Source organism: Rhinatrema bivittatum, chromosome 6 (assembly GCF_901001135.1).
Source record: "Rhinatrema bivittatum chromosome 6, aRhiBiv1.1, whole genome shotgun sequence".
NCBI classification, from domain to species: Eukaryota; Metazoa; Chordata; class Amphibia; order Gymnophiona; family Rhinatrematidae; genus Rhinatrema; species Rhinatrema bivittatum.
The window spans coordinates 141,130,979-141,155,200 of NC_042620.1; the positions used below are offsets into that span (position 1 = coordinate 141,130,979).

A 24,222-nucleotide genomic window follows, 5' to 3' on the forward strand; every position below is an offset into this window, starting at 1 on the left:
AGAAGCATTTAAGAAAAGCTTTCCAGACTAGGCTAAAAAGGCCAAGAAGTGCTCACAAACCGGGATGTTGCAGCTCTGCAAAAAAAGAGAGATTGGAGAGAGACCCTGGATGTGTAGTATAAAGCATGCTAGACATGCTTAGTGTGCCAAGTCAAAGTTCTATAAACTTTGACATAAGTTTTCCATTTCCGGGCTCCAGCGGATGATATCACCCATGTGTGAAGGTTCAAAAGCAATATTTATTGAAATACACTGGAATTCTGACATGTTTCAGAAAAATATAATAAAACCTGTTTCAAAAAAAAAAAAATCAGAACAGAATAGTAAGTCAAAAGTTGTTTATTTAAAAAAAACATTTCTTATACAATCCATAAATGAGGGCAGTTTTCAAAAGCCATTCACCCAGAAACTGACTGAAGACTGCCCACCCTTTTCTTGGGTAAAAGTGTGTATACGCATCAACAACGTACATACTGTTACCAGGAGAAAAAGAGGCAGGCTCGGAGTTGGGGGTTAAGTCAGGGGAGGCAACAATAGGCATCGTTTGGAATTTTCAAAACTAGACATTGTTTTCCATGGAAAAAATGCCCATATAGAAGTAGGCACAAATTTGTGCTGGTACTTTTTTTTTTCTGGATCAGTTTTAAAAGGTAAAGTATGCTCAAACTTTCCCTGTGTGTACTGATACAAAGTCAGTGAGTAAAAATATCTGTGGGCTTTGCATCAATTAGGATACTTTTGAAAATTGTCCTATGTGTATACAAATATTTAAATTACAGGATATATTTTATCTAACAACTGGGAAAAAATGCTAAAATAATGAACGTTTGTTTTAAAGAAATATATAACCTTTTCTATTTGAAAAAAATTTATTTTTGCAAAATGAATATAAAATCTTCAAGGACCATAAACATAAAAAAAAATTGGTACAAAAATGCAAAATTCCATTAGAGCACCAGTTTCTTTTACCACTTGCAGTTTTTCTGCTGTGGTTGCATACTATGTTATATAAATAATGTTACAGGGGGAAAAAAAGATTATTTCTTAATAGAACACACAAAAAATATTTCTATGATTTTCTGGATCCAGCATTATCTAAATCCCGCAATATCCTACGAGCTGGAAGCAGACAGTATGCAAGCTCTCTGATTAGTTAGAGTTGGGGAAGGCTAAGTGTCTTTGAGGGGAAACCCAGGCATATCAAGACTGAGATTTACCTCTTTTATTACTTTTATTTGCCCTCCAAAGAGTACTAACTGCCTTGAAGTGTTTATTCACTGAAGAAATATGAAAAAGAGGAAGATTATTATATCATGTATGGCAGGGGTGGCCAACTCCGGTTCTCGAGAGCCATAAATTGGCCTGGTTTTCAGGATATCCACAATGAATATAGATGAGATAGACTTGCATGCACTGCCTCCACTGTATAGAAAAATTCTTCTGCATATTCATTGTGGATATCCTGAAAACCTGGCCTGTTTGTGGCTCTTGAGGACCAAAGTTGTCCACCCTTGCTATATGGCATAACACTGATTTGATGTCTGATATACTGATTTTGAGAAACCCCAAATCTTGTAATATCATGACAATGTTTTATTAACATTCACTTTACTATAATTTATTTTGTCTGCCTATTTATCCTTGTGCATGAATTAATATGCTGATTTTCTAGGGTTCTCCTCTTGCTGGTGGTTTAATTTCTGATCCAAATTACAATTAATTTATTCAGAAAAATATGCTGTTATTTTATGTATATTCCGCTTTTCAGAACTTCATAAGAGGATTACATTCAGGTACTGTAGGGATTTCGCCAAGCTCTAACCAAAAAAAGCTGTATGCATACAAGCCTCTCAAAAACAGTCGAAGCAAAGCACTGAAGCAAAGACCTTTTTACAAGGTCATTTGCTGCATATGCTTTGCAGGAGGCTAGAATTATCATCTGGTACACTGGCCATAGCAGGCTGATCTAAGACTACTCCCACTAACATCAAAACGAAAAATGATATTCACAGTGTATGGGGCAATAGTGTCATATTCACAGATATAGCAATTAATGTGACTCCCCTGCCGTTATCTCAAGTTTAAACAGAACATGCTAGGGCTTTGGCCATTTGCTGCTAATATTGGAATGTTTATATCACAGGAGTTCTAAGTGGAATCCATTTTACTTGGTATGATCCTGAGTTACAATGTAATTACAAGAAAGTTGCATGTGTGAAAGGTAATTTTTTTTTTTTTAGGCAAGGGATATATCATGGTGTTGAAAATCACTTCTCACTGGTTGTGGAGCTGGAGGGCAGCAAGCAAAGAGTTTATTCCCCAGATTCCTGTAAGCATACCAAAAGTACATCATGTGACCCAATGAATTAAAGGCGAAAGAAAGAAGCACCAGTAAGCCGAAATCCTTAGGGTCGGGAGCCAGGATGACTATGATGAAACGCACCATGTCAAGCAGGCAATTCATGGAGTTCTGGACGCCACCTACAACACCTCGTTCACACTCGATGACATTTTCTTGGATCAACTGTGTCACAGTTAAATCATAAGACCAAAGACCTGCCAGAGAAAAGAATGTTTTTTAAAATTTTGCTATTGTATTCCTGGAAATATCCTGTAGTACTTTCAATAACTTTGAATTTTATTTTATTATAAGTGGCTGAAGGTACCTCTGCTAATCAGGAAGCATATTCTAAGGGTTTATCTGTGATTATAAGAATCACTAGCCATCACTGGGCCTTTTTGCTGGAGCACAATCTGCTTAACAGCTTTCAAGAGGATGGAGAAGTGCTTTTAGTGTTTTGCAGAATGTTAGTAAAGAGGTTCTGGGGGACATAGTTAACTGGAACTGGGCTTCCTAAAAACAAATTTGCAGCTCGATACTGTAAGGTGCGGTTGGAGATTAACTCGCTGTGGGAGCACAATTGGGACGCGTAAGGCGATCCTGCGATACAGTCTCCAGTTTCACGCGTCCTTAGCGCTTCTTGAAACTGACCCGTAACCTTTTCCGCATGCAGCATGTATATGATATGTAAATGAACGAATTAGCTATTTAATGAACAAATTAGCTATTCCCCTCCGATACTGTGACGCGCGCTCCGATTATCTCCTTTGTAACCCGCTATTTTGCCGCGTCCTTAACCTGTTAGTTTACCGCCTACCCTCTACCTGGTGTTAGTGTGGTGTTCGAACAGCTACGTACCGGACTGCACCATGGACGACCTCCATATATACTAACATTTGCAGCGTAAAGTTGTTACATATATATATATATATATATATATATATATATATATATAAATATAAATACCTTGTCACTTTCCGAATCCCCCATCTCCACACGGGCGGGCGGGCGTGCGGTCATCGAGGCAGCGGCGGCGGCAGGAGCTGGCGGGCGCCCGTTCATCCAGGCGTTTGATCCAGGTGGCGGCGGGAGCCGGCGGGCGCGCGTTTGATCCAGGCGGGAGCGGGCGGGTGGGCGCGCGTTTGATCCAGGCGGCGGTGGGAGCCGGCTGGCGGGTGGGTGCGTGTTTGATCCAGGTGGCGGTGGGAGCGGGCGGGTGGGCACCCGTTTAATCCAGGCGGCGGCGGGAGCGGGCGGGCAGGTGGGCACGCGTTTGATCCAGGCGGTGGCGGCAGCGGGCGGGCGCGCTTTTGATCCAGGCAGCGACGGGAGCCGGCGGGCGGGCGCGCGTTTGATCCACATAATGGGGCGGATTTTCAGCGCCCTGCTCGCCGGTAAGCCTATTTTACATAGGCCTACCGGCGCGCGCAGACCCCGGGACTCGCGTACGTCCCGGGGTTTTCGGAGGGGGGCGTGTCGGGGGCGGGCCCGGTCGACGCGGCGTTTCGGGGGCGTGTCGGCCGCGTTTTGGGGGCGGTACGGGGCGTGGCTACGGCCCGGGGGCGTGGCCGCGCCCTCCGTACCCGCCCCCAGGTCGCGGCCCGGCGCGCAGCAGGCCCGCTGGCGCGCGGGGATTTACGTCTCCCTCCGGGAGGCGTAAATCCCCCGACAAAGGTAAGGGGGGGGTGTAGACAGGGCCGGGTGGGTGGGTTAGGTAGGGGAAGGGAGGGTAAGGTGAGGGGAGGGCAAAGGAAAGTTCCCTCCGAGGCCGCTCCGATTTCGGAGCGGCCTTGGAGGGAACGGGGGGAGGCAGTGCGGCTCGGCGCGCGCAGGCTATACAAAATCGATAGCCTTGCGCGCGCCGATCCAGGATTTTAGTGGATACGCGCGGCTCCGCGCGTATCTACTAAAATCCAGCGTACTTTTGCTTGAGTCTGATGCGCAAGCAAAAGTAGGCTGTTCGCGCGCCTCTTAAAATCTACCCCAATGTCTTTCTACATCACAGATACTATATAAGAATCAACATATAAGTTGTAGGTGATACGTTAGAGTAATTTTCAAGAGTTGTATTTAATGGATCAGGTCAAAATCTTTCCTGTTTCAAAGTGTAAATCTTTATTCTTTTGATGTAAAAAAAAATAAATAAATCTGGGTTCCTGTTGAAAGGGGAGAAGACACAAGTCTTCAAAGTCCTTTCTGAATAGTGGACGCTATATTACTACCGTTCACTTTCACAACCGAGATATGGGACACAAGATATGTGGTTTCTAAAAACAAGAGAGGTCAATACTACAGATCTCCTGAGGCGACAAGAATTGACACTCTGCTCAGGAAGTAGCCTCGGCCCTAGTGGAATGGGCTCTAAAACCCTCAGGAACTTGACGGCCACGGGCAATATAAGCCGAGCAAACAGCTTCCATAATCCAACAAGACATGGTCGCCTTAGACGCTTTATCCCCTTTCTTTGGGCCCCCAAAGAGAATGAACAAGTGATCAGAATGGCTGAAGTCATTGGTAATCTCCATATAACGCAAAAAAGCGCATCGCACATCCAAAAGATGAAGGTCTCTGTCCTGAGCAGAGTCCCTAGACCAATGTGGAAACCCTGGTAGTTCCACTGTCTGATTTACATGAAAGGCTGAAACCACCTTAGGCACGAAGGACGGAATTGTGCGCAAAGACACTCGATCGTCGTGTATCCTTAGAAAGGGGTCCCGACACGACAACGCCTGTAATTCTGAAATCCGACGAACCAAGCAAATGGCCACCAAGAACACCGTCTTCAAAGTCAGATCCTTCAGAGAAGACCTGCGGATAGGCTCGAACGGGGCGCCACATAACACCCGCAGAACTAAATTCAAGCTCCACGCTGGGCACACAGAGCAGACGGGCGGTCTCAAATGCTTGACTCCCTTGAGAAAACGAGCAATATCTGGGTATGCTGTAAGTGAAAAACCATCGAACCTGCCCTGCAATGCACCCAGTGCCACAACCTGTACCTGAAGGGAATTGAATGCCAACCCCTTGGCGAGTCCCTGATGCAGGAAGTCCAGAACCCAAGGGATATCGGTTGCCAAGGGATTGCAGTCCCACGGACAACACCATGACTCAAAAAGCTTCCAGACTCTCACATAGGCCATGGAGATGGCTGGACGTCGTGCCTGTAGGAGAGTGGAAATGACCTGTTCGGAATAGCCTTTCAAGCGTAAACATCGCCTCTCAAAAGCCAAGCCGCGAGAGAGAAGTGATCCTCCCGATCAGAAAATATGGGTCCCTGATGGAGCAGATGCGGCAGATGGGCCAGCTGTAGTGGTCCCCCTAGAGCCAGACGCACAAGATCCGTGAACCAGGGACAACATGGCCATTCCAGAGCCACGAGGACCACTCGCCCTGGGTGAAGTTCTATGCAGCGAAGAAGCTGACCCATGAGAGGCCAAGGCGGAAAGGCATACAGGAGGATTCCCGTGGGCCAGCAACAAACGAGAGCATTGATGCCCACCGAGCCCCACTCTCGTTGATGGCTGAAGAAGCACTCCGTCTTCGCGTTCGCCCGCGTCGCCATCAGATCCAATTGAGGAACTCCCCATCTGACGCAAATGTGGTTCCACGCCTCGGCAGATAGCTCCCACTCACCTGGGTCAAGTTGCTGTCTGCTGAGAAAATCCGCCTGCACGTTCTCCATCCCTGCGACATGAGAGGTGGCAATGCCCCAGAGGTGACGTTCCGCCCAGGCGAACAGAAGCCACGCCTCCAGCGCCACCGTGGGGCTTCGTGTCCCGCCTTGCCGGTTGATGTTCGCCACCGTTGTCACATTGTCGGAGAAAGCTCGAACCATTCTGACCTGAATCCAGGGTAAGAAGGCTTGTAGGGCCAGACACACCGCTCTTGTCTCGAGACGATTGATGGACCATGATCCTTCCATCGCAGACTACAGTCCTTGTGCGGACCTCTCTGCTCACACAGCACCCCACCCCGAGAAGCTGGTATCGGTGGAAATTATTAGCCAATTTGGCGTGTCCAAATCCACTCCTCGTTCCAGATTGGTGTGCGACAGCCATCACGTCAGGCTGGCTCTGGATTTCGGAAGCAACGGCATTGGCAGGTGGAACTGTTCCGATACCAGACTCCAATGAGACAAAAGCGCACATTGTAACGGTTGTAAGTGAGCGAATGCCCAGGGTACCAAGTCCAAGGTGGACGCCATGGACCCCAGGACCTGAAGATGATGCCACACTGTGGGCTTGCTTCTCCGGAGCAAGGAATGGACCTGAGCTTGTAACTTCGTTACACGGTCTGGCGCTAGAAACACTCTCCCCTTCAAGGTATCGAACCGTGCTCCCAGATAAATCAGCTCCAAGTGGCTCTTCTGGGCATTGATCACCCACCCCAGCAACTGCAACGTGAACCTCACCAAGCGAACTGACCTCTTGCAGTCTTCTTGAGATTTTGCGCGAATCAACCAGTCGTCCAGGTACGGGTGGGACCAAGATCCCTTCCTTCTGTAGAAAGGCAGCTACCACCACCATGACCTTGGTGAACATTCGAGGAGCTGTTGCAAGACCAAATGGGAGAGCTCAAAATTGGAAGTGTTGACCCAGGACCTCGAAATGCGAAACCTCTGGTGACTCAACCGGATAAGAATATGTAGGTACGCCTCCGTGACATCTAGTGACGCGAGGAATTCCCCTGTTCAAACTGCCGCCATCACCGTCCTCAGAGTTTCCATCCGAAAACAAGGAACTCAAAGACAACGGTTAACCTTCTGCAGATTGAGGATGGGCCGAAACATGTCCTCCTTTTTCGGGACCACGAAGTAAATAGAGTACCATCCCCGGCCTTGCTGATTTTCCGGCACAGGGACAATCGCTCTGAGGTCGAGAAGTCGTTGTAGAGTTACCCGGACCACTTTGCACTTGCTGTGTGAGACCACGCGGGACTCCACAAAAATCTCTCGGACCGGACGCGAGAACTCCAGAGCGTAGCTGTCTCTGATGACCTTTAAGACTCACTGGTCTGAGGTAATCCTTGCCCATTCCGCGTAAAAGGTGAATAATCTGCCTCCGACAGCTTCGATGCCGGAATGAGTGCTCATGGCTTCATTGGGAGGTTTTGTTGTTTTCCGCCCCAAGGTGTCCCAAGTCTCTACCAGGGTGGCGACCCCCACGAAAGGACTGCTGACGTCCTGGAGCTGATTTAGAAGCTGTCGGTGCAGTATATCTGCTAGATCTGTAACACCGGTTGTCTTGAAAATGAGCTCGAGAAGGAAAGGCCTTCTTAGAGGATCTCCTATCTTATGGCAACCGATTGCCCTTGGATTCCGCAAGTAACTTCACCAGCTGATCCAGGTCCTCCTCAAATAGGAGTTTGCCTTTAAACGGCAGATTGCATAGCTGAGACTTAGAGGACAAATCCGTCGCCCAATTCCTCAGCCAGAGGAGTTGTCGCACTGACACCAAAGACACCATACTTCTCGCCGAGGTCTGCACCAGATCAAATAGAGCACCTGCCACATAAGCGACCCACACCTCTTGTTGGTAGGAAAAGAGACACAGATCATCAATTAGGAGGAATAGGTCTGTTTGCCCACTGGAACTCGCAACTTGGCTCTTGCCACAGAAGGAAAGAGTTAGGTGGAATTCCCATGGAATGTAGAGCGATCTACATAGAATGCAAGTGCACTATTCCTGTCCAAGAAGTGGAAAAACCCTCTCGCTTTGGTGAGAGAGAGGTGTTGGGAAAAATAGGCAAAGTATATTCTGAGTAAGGTGAGATGCAACGTCTACCTTAAGAAAGATATGAAGTTGAATACATAAAACCACTCGGTCACGGAGGAAAGCAGGGTCAGATGAGTATGTAACAAGGTGTGTAACTCACTGACCCTGTTGGCAGAAATGACATTTATGAGGGAAAGAATTTCCCATGTCAAACTGTGAAATGAGAGGAATGGAAAGGCTCGAATGGAGAACGTATGAGACTTATAAGCACGAAATATAGGTTCCATTCCATTACTAGTGAAAATAGAGGCGGCTTGATCAGTGGACAATCCATGGTAAGCTGACTCAGAAGGGGTTTACTGTTAATCAGGTATCCCCACTCCCAACCGATACACCAATTGGAACAGAGGTGTACCTATGTGGAGGATGTCTGGGGAGCAGAATCCGAGGGAGCAAGAGAAAAGAGTGGTGTAGAAAAAAGAAAAAGGGTAATACCCTTTTGTATGCATCATGTGGTAAATCATGCCATTTTGAATGGTAGGATTTATGTGTGGAAGGTTTTGTGTCACTACCAGTACCTGAGAACATCAGTGAGTCTATAAAAGTTGTTAAATAAATAAATAAATAAATAAATAAATAAATAAATGATTTGAGACTGACATGTGAGAAGGCAAATTGGTTACTGGTGTGATAGATTGAGAAGTATGGGAGCATACTGGTCTCGGCCAGGACGTGGGTCTGAGGAACAGTGAACCCCGTCCCGGTTCAACATTAGAAGAGTGCTGGCTATGAGAGGTAGCAGAAAAGACACATTTAAGAGACCCTTGATGGAAGACAGGGTCTATGGGAACGCATTGGAAACATGTGTAGGGAGTAGAATCTGTGCACCGTATGGTTCGATTCGGACGCAGAGGGCAAGTTCGGTTGACCTCCGCGTTAGAAGATTTTTCCCGCTACACATGTAGTCCGAGACCATTCGAGAGGATGGAAATCTACATGGAGAAGGTCTGCTAGTACATTCAGTAAATCTCTTAGATAAGTAGTCCGAGGATGCATGGAGTGAGCAAGGGCCAAGGGTAGAGCTGCGCAGCTTCCTTGCAGAGCAGCTAAGAGGTTGTGTGTGCTTGTGTGTTGGAAAGCACATTGTCCCTATGCTGTCTGTCTGTATGCACAAAGATTTGTTGCAGAGGCAGTATTGAAAGCATAAGGGTATAACTCATGGCTTCAAGCTCCAGGAAATTCATGTGAAACTGTGCCTGGAGTGGAATAGATGCATATTAGGTTGAGAAGCTTTTAGGTCAAACTTTACAACCCTGAGTAAATGCGAGCATGAGCAGAATCAGATTAGGTTTTGGTTCTAGATCTGCAATATCGATGAGGGACGAAAGTGGTTGAACAGCTTAGACCCACTGATAATGGAATTTCACTGAATCTAACTCATAGCAGTTTTGGATCTATGAGGAAAGTGCACAGTGAAAAAACCCTATGGCCCAACAATGAAGAATTGAGGGGATGAGGTTATGGAATATGCGCGCAGGGACATGTAAGAATTCATTAGAATGTCTGCACGGTTGCTGGACAGGAAGGTCATTGTGACTGTGGTGTCCAGAAGTGTTGTATAAGAGATTTATGGCAGTGACAGTAATCCCAGGTAGTAATTTATAGTGAGTCATGTAGAAGTTAGAGCTCCTTGCGTGGATTGACTGTGGTTATGCAGCTATCCATGCAAGGAAAGTGTGAATGATGTTGCACTCCGTAGAGAAACAGCAGTCACCGATAGTGATTCAATGAAATACCCCAGTTGCCGAAGCTGGTGCAACCGGCAGAGCTTGGGATTGTAATATTGTTGACTCACCATGAAGCACATAGAAAGATTAGAGGTAATGTACCTACGAGAGATACCATTTTACCTGTGCCTTCTGAAGAAAGTTGGTATTTCTGAGGTCCAGGATGGGCGGAGAGTAACTACTTTCTGTTGAAAGAAAGAATAGTGTAATTAAAACTCCCCAACCCCCCCCCCCCTCTTGCGCTTTGTAGCGTCTGGGGGAGTGTACGGGCACCTTGGTACAAAGTGGGGTGGCCACTCTGATATCCGGCCAGTTGGGAGACCAGGAGATGTCCAACTGGAGGGGTGATGTAATCTGGATATCATGTAACCTCCCACGGGAGTGTGAGCGGTAAAGTCGTGATGCAATCCCAAAGAAAGGATAGAGAGGTTCTCTTGGTATTGTGGCTGACATAGCTGGCATAGCGATATGTGACACTAATACGGTTCTTGGAAGGTACATGACCTAGAACTTTTCGAACCATGTGGCTCGAATTAGAGGACACATCTCAATGGGAATGCCGCAGAAGCGGGTACTTACCATCCGACGTGGCTCGCCGAAGGATGAGCCGGTGAAGATTGCTGGTTCCGTGGATTTCAGGAGTCCGCGAGGGGTAGCCTGTCGGACGTAAACGTCCGTCTCAACTCTGATGCCTGGTATGGTGGCGCAGGTATAGAGGAGACAGGCTGAGCATGGCTGGCGCTACCACCGTAATTAGTGGAGGGCCACAATCCTGCACCGATGTTGGTGGGGCACGCCTCGGGAACAGGGGAGCCATCTTTGGCTCGTGGACCTGGCCCTCATCACAGCGGCTTAATGTCTCGTGACGCCAGTGCAGAATTCTTCGGTACTCGTTCCGGTGTTTCTGGAGCACCAAGGACTGCCAATAACTGTGTAGAACAGTGTTGATGGCAGTGGTGATGTTGCTCAGCCTGAGCATTCTCCAGCATCGAGAAGGATAGCACCGATGTGCTGGATGGCGTACAGTGGTGGCGTACAGTCATGGCGTACAGTGGTGGCGGACAGTCACCGTGTCAGTGACGATGCATGCCATGGTGCTCGGCCCGGTCTTTCCCCAGCGCCGAGATGGATGCCCTCGCTGTCCTGGATGGCGACTGATGATGGATTGTCAGCATGCCTGCACTACTCCTGGCACTATGTAGTGTCGTAGGCTAATACGGGGCTTTAATAAGAATCCAAAGCATGAAGCACCGTGTTCAGGTGAGGGCATTATGTGGCGGTGCTATGTCGGCCAAAGCGGCCTCGAGGGTATCATAAAAAATATATCTGAAAAAACGTCGATGACCCGGGCAGAGCAATGATGACAGTGACGGAAACACTGACAGCATTGGCATAGGTATCAATGGGAACGATGTGGCATCGAATAATCGAAAAAACATCGTTGGCATCGGAAAAATGATACCGGCATCAACGGAGTCTATGACCGCATCGATAGAAACGTCGAAGACACCGATAGAAATGACGTGGGCATCGATGTATGGAGGTGGGCGCCGACAGCATCGGTGGCATGGCCACGGGCATTGTCGGTATCGATTGGATCGACTCGGGCACCAATGCCACCGACATAGGCTTCGATGGCCCAGACATGGGCACTGATGGAATCCACTTTGGCATCGATGCCCATGGATGGAATGGACCTGGGCATCGATGGAATCGACCCAGGCATCAATGCCCATCGATGGAATGGACCTGAGCATCAATGCCCATCGATGGAATGGACCTGAGCATCAATGGTCCTGGGCAGTGATGGAAATGACCCTGGCATCGATGGAAGTGCCCTGGGCGATGATGACATCGACCCAGGCATGGATGGCACCGATGATACAAAGGTGAGCGTTGATAGCATCCATCCGGGCAATGATGGCATCGATGAAACCCAAGGAAAAATCAGTGCCATGGATGAAAAACATGGATGGCACTGATAGAAACGATGCAGGGACAATGGCATCAGAGTTCCACGGGGGGAGGGATGCCGATGGCATCTAAGAATCCAGGGCGGTCTGAAGGGGGTACCGACGGTAGCAATGGGGGCATCGACTGCGCGAGGGTACAGAGGAAATCGCACGACCTGAAATCAACAGGGGGCCCTGGCGGCAACGGAAATCGTGGAAGTCCCTGTCCCACTAGCGCTAATAACCAGGCAGAGTGTCACAGAGGGACACTCGCAGGCTATGTGTGGCTAACTGACAACATAGGGAGAGGGAAGGCCGCAGTCAGTTGGCAGGCCAGGGAGGTGACAGGAACCGACCGAAAAAACAGGGCATAGTACTCACTGAGCGTCGAATAAACGTACGCGAAGGGAGACCCGTGCAGGGAAAAGTGTTTGTGAAGTAAAAGTTTAAGTGTTTCCGTGCGTAAAAAGTATTAGAATTTCTCACAGAGCTCCTAACCGCTATGCTTACTGCAGAGTGGAATAAAGAAGACTGAGGGAGACACCTGTGGTTCACAGGGATAATTGCAGGCTGAGCTGCTCAGTGCACTCAGTGTGCCAGTGTCAGTCAAAGCTTTGTAGAAACTTTGACAGAAAAGTTTTCCGTACAGGGCTCCATCCTGTGATGTCACCCATATGTGAGACTACCATCCTGCTTGTCCTGTGAGAAATTGAATTACAAACCCACCCCTGCCCTCTGAAGCAACCCGGAGCCCCGGGAACTGAGGGATCAAAAGGCTGGCAGCCTCCCCACACGGCCTCAGCGGGCCCAGCCCCTCACACAGACTCCTTACCTAGAAACCGAAAGCAGTCTGCAGCCGCACAGCTCAACCAGCTGACTTTTTTTTTTTTTTTTAACTTTACTGAGGTAACAAAAATAGAAAAAGCTCTTGCAGGGGTCGAGGAGCAGCTGCACTAGTCTTGGAGGGGAATAACCAGGAGTCCCTGGCTGTCACCCCCCAAACCGTGGCGGGCTAGACCCTGCCAGGGATATCTAATCCCCAGAAAGCCCTGCTTCCACTGAGGGATGGCCCACGAAGGTGCCTAACATCTCAGGAAGTGATAGTGTCTAAAAGAAAAAAAATTTATCTAACTAACTGAAAAAAATGAACTAAAGACTGCAGGAGTGTATCTCTACTATCTGCTGGAGTCAGAGAAATACTGAGGGACTGCAAGTGGCACTCTAGTATATATGGCAGTGCCCAAAGTTTTGGTTCTCTGACTCCATCTGCTGGTAGGGATACACAACCCACTTCTCTGGACTGATCCTGGTACTTATAGGAACGATATAACAACTTTTATCATCATACAATTACAGTTGAATACCCTAAGGCACAAGGAAGTAAAATATCTTTCCTGGGGTAACATGAAAAACCAGTAGAACAGTTACTCAGATTTTGGTCCTCGGTTGCTAACCTCTTTGTCAGAAGTTTTCTCTATTGGTACTTACCAGCTCTAGCAGCAATAATCCCAGCAAACAACAGAGTCACAGAGATTAAAGGCTCAGGCGCGGGAGACATCTGTGTGCTAGAACTGTTTGTCAAATTTTGCATTCCAGTTGTAAAGTAAGCTTGAGGCACTTCATCAGGAGAAACAGTTGCAACCAAATGGCTTTCTGGTAATTGGGAGCTGTTATACAATGGAGAAAAGATCTGATACAAAGTACTTTCGGAAATAAACACAGAGATCACACACAAACTCAAACTGGCAACATGGGCAACTCCAGAGATGAAGCCCATGCGGATTAAGCCACACTTCTTCTGAAGCCAGGTGAAGATCACAGTTCCAAGGATTCCTACAATGGCTGAGATCCCCATCAGAACGCTTAGCACTGAAACGCTCAGGCCCTGAGTGTACGCATACCCAGTGGTGACTGAATCAAAGCCCAGCACAGTCATGAAGAGGAATGCCAGACCCATGCCGGCCAGAAACACTGATTGATTATAGTATGCTAACCATCCATCTCGGAATGTGCGTAAAGGTTTGTCCACCAATTGAATACAGCTTGGCTTTTCCTTGTTCTGGGTTTCAAAGTTCCTTAAAGTTTGCTCATGCATTACGTGAGTGTCTTCTGAGGATCTGTCTTCACTATTCGGAATTTGTTCAGTATCTGTAAATAAAAACACAGCTGATAAAGCCTTGCATATTATCTTTGTTATGATTTATATACAGTATTTACTATACTACCTTATTAATTCCAGCTGATACATTATACTGCAGAATTTTACATTGTTACTTTGAAATGTAAGAAATCAATCTTCTCAAATAAAAATTTTAGTTTGCTAAACTGGATTGTTGAATTTTCATGAAGACAACATAAACCATTCTGTCTTTTTTCATATACATGTGCAACTTTTTTTTAAAAGCCTGCTTCAGAAATAGTCAAAACATTGCAATAACATAAAAAAAAAAAAATATTAAGAAGAGATTGGATTGTCATCAGTACTTCCATCACAGCAGTTTAATAGACATAGAGAAGACAATCTTCAAAGCAATCTAGCCATGCTACAATGGACACACGTGCCTAGGTTGCTCTTCTATAATTTGCGCTCTTCTGGCTGGCTAAAAGTACATGTGGGTTTCCACAGCACACATACCTTTGGCTAAACTGCAAAGAGACATTCATGAGGCGACATGGCTAGGCAGAGGAATGAAAATAGCATGTGCATAAGGACATTTTAAAAAGTATTAGGGATGTGAATCGGGCTTCGGACAATTGAAAATATTGGACGATATTTTCAAAATCGTCAGAAATCGGGGGCTCCCCAAAACTATAGGAAAACCCCACGATATTGATCGTGGGGGTTCTCTTATCGTTTTGGGGGAGGGCGGGAAAAACGGCACACAAAAATAACCCCTAAACCCACCCCGACCCTTTAAAACTAATCCCTTAGCTTCCCCCACCCTCCCGACCCCCATGGTAGGAGCACAAGATGGCGCCGGCCATCCAGTGCTCCTACCATATGACAGGGTCCAGCCAATGGCACGGATACCCTGTCACATGGTAAGGGCAAAGGGCCATTGGCGCCATTTTGATTAGTGGCAGCCGACGGCCTGGGAGTAGGAGATCGCTCCAGGGACCCCCACTGGATCACCAGGTACCTGTAAAAAGTTTTTTGGGGGGGTCGGGAGGGTGGGGGAAGCTAAGGTATTAATTTTAAAGGGTCGGGGTGGGTTTTTTGCTTATCGGCACAGCCGATAAACAAAACCGCGATCGGGCCCAATGAAAAAAAAAACCACATGTGAACCGGAACCGGAATCCGAACCGATTCCGGTTCCGATTCACATCTCTAAAAAGTATATGCTCTTTTACCTTCTCTGCCACTCACACAAAATAGCATGTGCTGCTGGGGGAAATGGATGTAATCAGGGCATTCAGCAGCCTAAATCGGAGCACCTCCACCCAGCGGGCAAATCCATTGCTTATCTTGGGCATCTCAGAGCAATTTTTAGCTCAGTTTATTTGTTTTGTTCTCTACAGTCTGGCGATGTCAGTCAAAAAGAAAACTGTCAATTTTCGTGAGTTTTCTTATAACAAAATTGATGACAGTCGGGAGGCCGATCCTGAGATAATGGTGGCAGGCGGAAGTGCCGAATTGGAAATACAATGATGTAACTCCCTCCCAGAGACTGACTTGCCTACCCATGTGGAATTCCGTAGTCTGTTTTGCGATCTCAGACAAGATATTAAGAATTATAAAATAGAAATGATGGATTTGATGGCTGATATGAAAGAGGAAATGTCTAATCTGGGCTGCCACCTGGATGAGATGGATAACAAAACCGAGACACAGGCCGAAAGGTTGTGCCGACTGCAAGTGGAACACAAATCCTTACAATTGGAATGTGCATCCCTATCAGATAAATTAGAGGATCTCAAAAATAGATCTCAATGGAGTAATCTATGCTTCAGGGGAGTACCGGAGAAGCCTGCATTTCTGGACTATGAGTTGGTAGTAATACAGATCTGCCAAAGCTTCTGCCTCCTCCAGAACAAAATGGCCAGGAACAACTGGTATTCATTAAATTGGATAGGGCCCATCGTTTCTTTCATAGCTATGCAGTAAAAGAAAAAATTTACAACATTGCTAGGAAACAACTGACCTGATAGTGGGAAGGTCAGGGTATAGCGATTTTCGCCGACATATCTCCAATCGTCCTTCGTAAGTGTCAGGGCCTACATGAGATTACTGGCTTCCTGCACAAGGAAAACATATGGTATTGTTGGCTGCATCTGTTTGGCTTATGGTTCACCACTAGTGGAACTTCATTCCAGGTGAAAATGGTAGATGAGGCAGCGGCAGTCCTGCTGGATGCAGGCTTTACTGAAATTGAAAGAAGACTTTGGCCATAGGCCCCCCCCCCCCCTGTAGAAAGAAGACTAGCCACATTCGTAGCAGGTTGGGAAGGGAGGTAAATGCTTGCGAAGAAACTCAAAAGGTTCAACTTTGTCTAAGGATGCCATATGAAAAAGTGTGCTACACTGAAATTTCCTTAGGCGGCCCAGCTATGCCGCTTATATCCTTGGCTGAGCAACCAGTAATGACTTGGTTCACTTTCTGTATCAGGCTTCTTAAAAAGCAGATTAAAAATACAAACAAAAAACAAACTTTGAAATGTTTGTATGCTAATGCCAGAAGTCTAAGAAGTAAGATGGGAGAATTAGAATGAATAGCAGTAAATGATGACATAGACTTAATTGGCATCTCAGACACATGGTGGAAAGAGGATAACCAATGGGACAGTGCTTTACCGGGGTACAAATTATATCGCAATGACAGAGAGGAGCACTCGGGAGGAGGTGTGGCGCTTTATGTCCGGGATGGCATAGAGTCCAACAGGATAAACATCCTGCATGAGACTAAATACAAAATTGAATCTTTATGGGTAGAAATCCCTTGTGTGTCAGGGAAGACTACAGTGATAGGGGTATACTACTATCCACCTGGTCAAGATGGTGAGATGGACAGTGAAATGCTAAGAGAAATTAGGGAAGCTAACCAAATTGGTAGTGCAGTAATAATGGGAGACTTCAGTTACCCCAATATAGACTGGGTAAATGTATCATCGGGTCACACTAGAGAGATAACGTTCCTGGATTGAATAAATGATAGCTTTATGGAGCAATTGGTTCAGGAACCGACGAGAGAGGGAGCAATTTTAGATCTAATTCTCAGTGGAGCACAGGACTTGGTGAGAGAGGTAATGGTGGTGGGGCCGCTTGGCAATAGTGATCATAATATGATCAAATTTGATTTAATGACTGGAAAAGGAACAGTGTGCAAATCCAAGGCTCTCAAACTTTCAAAAGGGAAACTTTGATAAAATGAGAAAAATTGTTAGAAAAAAACTGAAAGGAGCAGCTACAAAAGTAAAAAATGTCCAAGAGGCGTGGTCATTGTTAAAAAATACCATTCTAGAAGCACAGTCCAGATGTATTCCACACATTAAGAAAGGTGGAAAGAAGGCAAAACGATTACCGGCATGGTTAAAAGGGGAGGTGAAAGAAGCTATTTTAGTCAAAAGATCTTCATTCAAAAATTGGAAGAAGGATCCAACAGAAGAAAATAGGATAAAGCATAAACATTGGCAAGTTAAATGTAAGACATTGATAAGACAGGCTAAGAGAGAATTTGAAAAGAAGTTGGCTGTAGAGGCAAAAACTCACAGTAAAAACTTTTTAAAATATATCCGAAGCAGAAAGCCTGTGAGGGAGTCAGTTGGACCGTTAGATGATCGAGGGGTTAAAGGGGCACTTAGGGGCGGATTTTCAGCGCCCTGCTCGCCTAAATCCGCCCAAAACCGGGCGGATTTAGGCGAGCAGGGCCCTGCGCGCCGGTAAGCCTATTTTACATAGGCCTACCGGCGCGCGCAGACCCCGGGACTCGCGTACGTCCCGGGGTTTTCGGAGGGGGGCGTGTCGGGGGCGGGCCCGGTCGACGCGGCGTTTCGGGGGCGTGTCAGCCGCGTTTTGGGGGCGGGTACGGGGCGTGGCCGCGCCCTCCGTACCCGCCCCCAGGTCGCAGCCCGGCGCGCAGCAGGCCCGCTGGCGCGCGGGGATTTACGTCTCCCTCCGGGAGGCGTAAATCCCCCGACAAAGGTAAGGGGGGGGTGTAGACAGGGCCGGGTGGGTGGGTTAGGTAGGGGAAGGGAGGGTAAGGTGAGGGGAGGGCAAAGGAAAGTTCCCTCCGAGGCCGCTCCGATTTCGGAGCGGCCTTGGAGGGAACGGGGGGAGGCAGCGCGGCTTGGCGCGCGCAGGCTATACAAAATCGATAGCCTTGCGCGCGCCGATCCAGGATTTTAGTGGATACGCGCGGCTCCGCGCGTATCTACTAAAATCCAGCATACTTTTGCTTGAGTCTGATGCGCAAGCAAAAGTAGGCTGATCGCGCTTTTTTTAAAATCTACCCCTTAGAGAAGATAAGGCCATCGCGGAAAGATTAAATGATTTCTTTGCTTCGGTGTTTACTGAAGAGGATGTTGGGGAGGTACCCGTAATGGAGAAGGTTTTCATGGGTAATGATTCAGATGGACTGAATCAAACCACGGTGAACCTAGAAGATGCGGTAGACCCGATTGACAAACTGAAGAGTAGTAAATCACCTGGACCGGATGGTATACACCCCAGAGTTCTGAAGGAACTAAAAAATGAAATTTCAGACCTATTAGTAAAAATTTGTAACTTATCATTAAAATCATCCATTGTACCTGAAGACTGGAGGATAGCAAATATAACCCCAATATTTAAAAAGGGCTCCAGGGGCGATCCGGAAAACTACAGACCGGTTAGCCTGACTTCAGTGCCAGGAAAAATAGTGGAAAGTGTTCTAAAGATCAAAATCACAGAACATATAGAAAGACATTGTTTAATGGAACAAAGTCAGCATGGCTTTACCCAGGGCAAGTCTTGCCTCACAAATCTGCTTCACTTTTTTGAAGGAGTTAATAAACATGTGGATAAAGGTGAACCGGTAGATATAGTATACTTGGATTTTCAGAAGGCGTTTGACAAAGTTCCTCATGAGAGGCTTCTAGGAAAAGTAAAAAGTCATGGGATAGGTGGCGATGTCCTTTCATGGATTGCAAACTGGCTAAAAGACAGGAAACAGAGAATAGGATTAAATGGGCAATTTTCTCAGTGGAAGTGAGTGGACAGTGGAGTGCCTCAGGGATCTGTATTGGGACCCTTACTGTTCAATATATTTATAAATGATCTGGAAAGAAATACGACGAGTGAGAATCAAATTTGCAGATGACACAAAATTGTTCAGAGTAGTTAAATCACAAGCAGATTGTGATAAATTGCAGGAAGACCTTGTGAGACTGGAAAATTGGGCATCCAAATGGCAGATGAAATTTAATGTGGATAAGTGCAAGGTGATGCATATAGGGAAAAATAACCCATGCTATAATTACACAATGTTGGGTTCCATATTAGGTGCTACAACCCAAGAAAGAGATCTAGGTGTCATAGTGGATAACACATTGAAATCGTCGGTGCAGTGTGCTGCGGCAGTCAAAAAAGCAAACAATGTTGGTAATTAGAAAAGGAATGGTGAATAAAACGGAAAATGTCATAATGCCTCTGTATTGCTCCATGGTAAGACCGCACCTTGAATACTGTGTACAATTCTGGTCGCCGCATCTCAAAAAAGATATAATTGCGATGGAGAAGGTACAGAGAAGGGCTACCAAAATGATAAGGGGAATGGAACAACTCCCCTATGAGGAAAGACTAAAGAGGTTAGGACTTTTCAGCTTGGAGAAGAGACGACTGAGGGGGGATATGATAGAGGTTTTTAAAATTATGAGAGGTCTAGAACAGGTAGATGTGAATCGGTTGTTTACTCTTTCAGATGGTAGAAAGACTAGGGGGCACTCCATGAAGTTAGCATGGGGCACATTTAAAACTAATCGGAGAAAGTTCTTTTTTACTCAACGCACAATTAAACTCTGGAATTTGTTGCCAGAGAATGTGGTTAGTGCAGTTAGTATAGCTGTGTTTAAAAAAGGATTGGATAAGTTCTTGGAGGAGAAGTCCATTACCTGCTATTAAGTTCACTTAGAGAATAGCCACTGCCATTAGCAATGGTTACATGGAATAGACTTAGTTTTTGGGTACTTGCCAGGTTTTTATGGCCTGGATTGGCCACTGTTGGAAACAGGATGCTGGGCTTGATGGATCCTTGGTCTGACCCAGTATGGCATTTTCTTATGTTCTTATGTTCTTGGAGTTCCTTGAACTCTTTCTTAGTTTTGTGCCTTTTTTCTTCTTTACAATTTAAAAAAAAAAAAAAAAAAGGAAAAACTAATGCCCAAGATCCTGAGTTACCATGAGCATGTATATTTGCTTATATCTTCTTTGTTTGGTTTTTCTATATTACTATTTCAATGTTATTAATGTTTTCAATTTTTCATGCCTGTTTGGCGTGGAGTCCATTTGCCTCTATGGCTTTTCCTCCGGCAGTTCTGCTGGATCTGTTAGAGAGTATCTGCAGATCTTTGTGGGGGTGAGGGGGGAGAGAACTTTGTAAGTTTTCTTGGCTCTTATAGTCTGGGAAGCGGGGGGGGGGGGGGGATTTATGGGGGATGGTATGTTAACCGAAAGGGAACATTGTCATAGATATAGGAGAAAGGGGTGGTACAAAGGCGACGGGAATATGGTTTGCTTCCTCGTATTTGGGAACATGGGAGATAGTTCAGTAGTGCTATGTATTAGACTATCTGATACTGCTCTTTCACAATGGCGTCTTAAGATTTTATCTTTGAATGTCAAGGGACTGAACACCTATCAAAAAAACCCAATTATTATATAAAGATATGAATAGGCTACAGGTTGTAATAAAAGAAAATTATTCCTTACCTGCTAATTTTCGTTCCTGTAATACCATGGATCATTCCAGACGGTGGGTTATGTTCCATGTCCAGCAGATGGAGTCAGAACACAAAATTCCCAGGGGAGGAACCATATAACCACGCCTCCCCTGTAACAGCTCTCAGTAACTAGACTAACAAAGCCCAAAAGAGAGAGACTAAAAACAGAGGGATCAAGTAATCAAAGAAGGAATTGAAATAACCGCTGTCTAAATAAACAGCAACTAAATTCTGAATAGTGAACTTGCGAAACAGCAGTGCGTGAACAAAAAAGACGCGCAGTATTTGAAATACAGAATAAAAGATTGTTAAGACAGGTAGGCAGGGATGTCCCACAAGCAAACCCCCAAACCAAGGGAGGGTGTCTGGAATGATCCGTGGTATTACAGGAACGAAAATTAGCAGGTAAGGAATAATTTTCTTTTCCCTGTACATACCAGGATCATTCCAGACGGTGGGATGTACCAAAGCTTTCCCATCACGGGTGGGCCGCAGACAGCCCTGCTCGTATGACCTTGTCTCCAAGCTGACCGCCCGACGGAGCACCGACGTCCAGGCGATAATGTCTCGCAAAAGTATGGATCGACTTCCAGGTGGCCGCCTTACAAATCTCCTGAGTAGAGACGGAGGAGCTCTCCGCCCAAGATGTCTCCTGGGCTCTAAGAGAATGAGCCTTGACAACCAGCGGAGGGGACTTACCTACGCCAAGGTACACCACTATGATCGCTCCCTTCAACCACCGCGCTATAGATTGTTTGGAGGCCATGCAACCCTTCTGGGGTCTGGACCAGAGGATAAACAGATGATCGGAGAGCAGAAAATCATTAGTCACCTCCAGATAGCGTACATCCAGTCTACGCAGGTCTCCAGACTCAGAAGAGGCAAAAGATGGTAATTCCACCAATTGGTTGAGGTGGAATGCCGAAACCACTTTAGGGAAAAAAGAAGGAACCATCCTCAGCGAAACCCCTTCAGGCGTGAAACGAAGGTATGGTTCCCGACAGGATAGGGCCTGCAGCTCGGAAATACGTCTTGCTGAACTGATTGCCACAAGAAAAATGGTCTTGAGAGTGACGTCCTTGATGGTAGCCGAGCTTAGAGGTTCGAACGGCGAAACACAGAGGACTCGGAGCACCAGATTCAGATTCCACGACGGACAAGGTGGGCGAATCGGAGGCTTCAAGTGTTTCACTCCTTTAAGGAAACGGGAGACGTCCGGATGCGAGGACAGAAACTCCTTATTTCCACTGCGAAGAAAAGCCCCCAAGGCCGCCACCTGAACCCGAAGAGAATTGTAAGGAAGACCCAAATCCAAACCTGCCTGCAAGAAGGAAAGGACTTGTGGCACTGAGGCCTGCATGGGAAGAATGTCATTCGCTCCACACCAATCCTCAAAGACCTTCCAGACTCGAACATAGGTAACAGAGGTGGACATCTTACATACTTTCAGTAGCGTTGAAATAACCAGCTCCGGATAACCGTGCCTCCTCAACTGACGCCTCTCAAAAGCCAGGCCGCAAGACAGAAGTGATCTGCCTCCTTGAAAAATATTGGTCCCTGGCGTAGAAGACATGACAGCTGACCGAGACGAAGGGGACCCTCCACTGTCAAATTGCGCAGATCCGCGAACCACGGTCGTCGGGGCCACTCTGGCGCCACAAGGATCACCGGCCCTTGGTGTGTCTCTATCCTGCGGATGACCTTGCCCACGAGGGGCCACGGTGGGAAAACATATAGGAGACAGTGGCGCGGCAAGGGCAGGACCAGCGCGTCCACGCCCTTGGCGCCGCGCTCCCGCCTGCGGCTGAAGAAGTGGGCGGCCTTTGCATTTCCGGCGGTTGCCATTAGGTCTACGTGCGGTGTCCCCCATCGCCGTACTATTATCCGCATCGCCTGCTGCGAGAGCTCCCACTCTCCGGTATCCAAGTTTTGTCGGCTGAGAAAGTTCGCCTGTACGTTGTCCACTCTCGCTATATGCGAGGCCGCTAGTCGTTGGAGGTGAAGCTCTGCCCACTCCATCAATTTGTCGGTTTCCAGAGAGACCCACAGACTTCTCGTGCCTCCCTGGCGATTGATGTACGCCACTGTAGATGCATTGTCCGATAGCACCCTGACTGCTTGATGGCGTACTATGGGGAAGAAACCCTGTAACGCCAGACGGACCGCCCTGGTCTCCAAGCTGTTGATGGGCCACTTCGACTGTTCCTCCGTCCATCGACCCTGGATTGAGCTGTCCCGACAGACCGCACCCCAGCCTGTGAGGCTGGCGTCCGTGGTGATAATCACCCAATCCGGGTCCTCCAGCGACACACCCTGAGCTAGGTGCCGCGGTTCCAGCCACCAATGGAGACTGATGAAGGTTCCTCTCGGAATCGGAAGGATTGCCTGAAAATCTCTCGACACCAGCTGCCACCAGGAGAGTAGGGATCTCTGCAGAGGCCTCAGATGCGCAAATGACCAAGGAACCAGATCGATGGTCGAGGCCATGGTCCCCAGTACCTGCAGGTAGTCCCAGGCAGTGGGCGTCTCGAGCGCCATAAATCCTTGAATCTGCTGACGCAGAGAATGAGCTCTGTCCGGATGCAGAAAAACCCTGGCATTCTTGGTGTCGAAGTGAGCTCCCAGAAAATCCAACGACTGGGATGGGACCAGGCTGCTCTTGGTGAAGTTGACAATCCATCCCAGAGATTGGAAAAGTTGTACCACTCTGTCGACTGCAAGGATACACTGCGCTCGTGACTTTGCACGGATGATCCAATTGTCTAAGTAAGGATGCACAAGGATGCCTTCCTTGCGCAAGGTTGCCGCCACTACCACCATGATCTTCGTGAAACCCCGTGAAGCTGTGGCCAGGCCAAAGGGAAGAGCGCGAAAGTGGAAGAGTTGACCCAAAATTTTGAAGCGTAGGTAACGCTGATGAGCTTGACAAATTGGTATGTGGAGATACGCCTCCGCGAGATCCAACGAAGCCAAGAATTCTCCCGGATGAACTGCCTCTAACACTGAACGGAGTGTCTCCATGCGGAAACGAGGAACTCTGAGGGACCGGTTGACCTGCTTGAGGTCCAGGATAGGACGAAAAGTACCTTCCTTCTTGGGAACCACAAAGTAGATTGAATAATGCCCCCGGCCCAGTTCGGCGGCTGGAACCAGCACTATGGCCCCCAATTGAAGGAGACGATTGAGGGTCTGCCGCACGGCTCCCTGTTTGATTAAGGACCTGCAAGGGGAAAACAGGAACCGGTCCCGAGGAGCGCAAACGAAATCCAAAGCGTAACTGCGTCTTAGAATATCCAGAACCCATTGATCCGACGTGATTTGTACCCACCCTTCATAAAAGAGAGCAAGGCGACCCCCCAGTCGAGGGACCACCTCGCGAGTCCGTCTGGCATCATTGGGTAGATTTAGCGGATGTACCAGCACCCTGCGCTTCCTTACCCTGGCGGCGCCCACGAAAGGGCCGGTTCCAGGAGTGCGAACGAGAAGAGGGAGCCCAAGGTGGCTGTTGCCTCTGAG

The 24,222-nt window shown here is 47.3% G+C and overlaps 1 protein-coding gene across 9 annotated transcripts in view; it reads right to left on the reverse strand.

Annotated features, from left to right (window-relative positions):
* Nucleotides 1-321: 321 nt before the first annotated feature.
* The window catches only part of LOC115093766 (solute carrier family 40 member 1-like), a 168,748-nt gene continuing 144,847 nt past the window's right edge, over nucleotides 322-24,222 (reverse strand). For all 9 annotated transcript variants that reach the window (XM_029605988.1, XM_029605992.1, XM_029605989.1 and 6 more), the window contains 2 exons: nucleotides 13,283-13,942; nucleotides 322-2,556 (listed from right to left, as the gene is read on the reverse strand). In XM_029605988.1, the coding sequence (XP_029461848.1) occupies nucleotides 2,237-2,556; nucleotides 13,283-13,942 (980 nt within the window). In that variant the 3' untranslated portion in view covers nucleotides 322-2,236. The remainder of the gene's footprint in view (nucleotides 2,557-13,282; nucleotides 13,943-24,222) is intronic.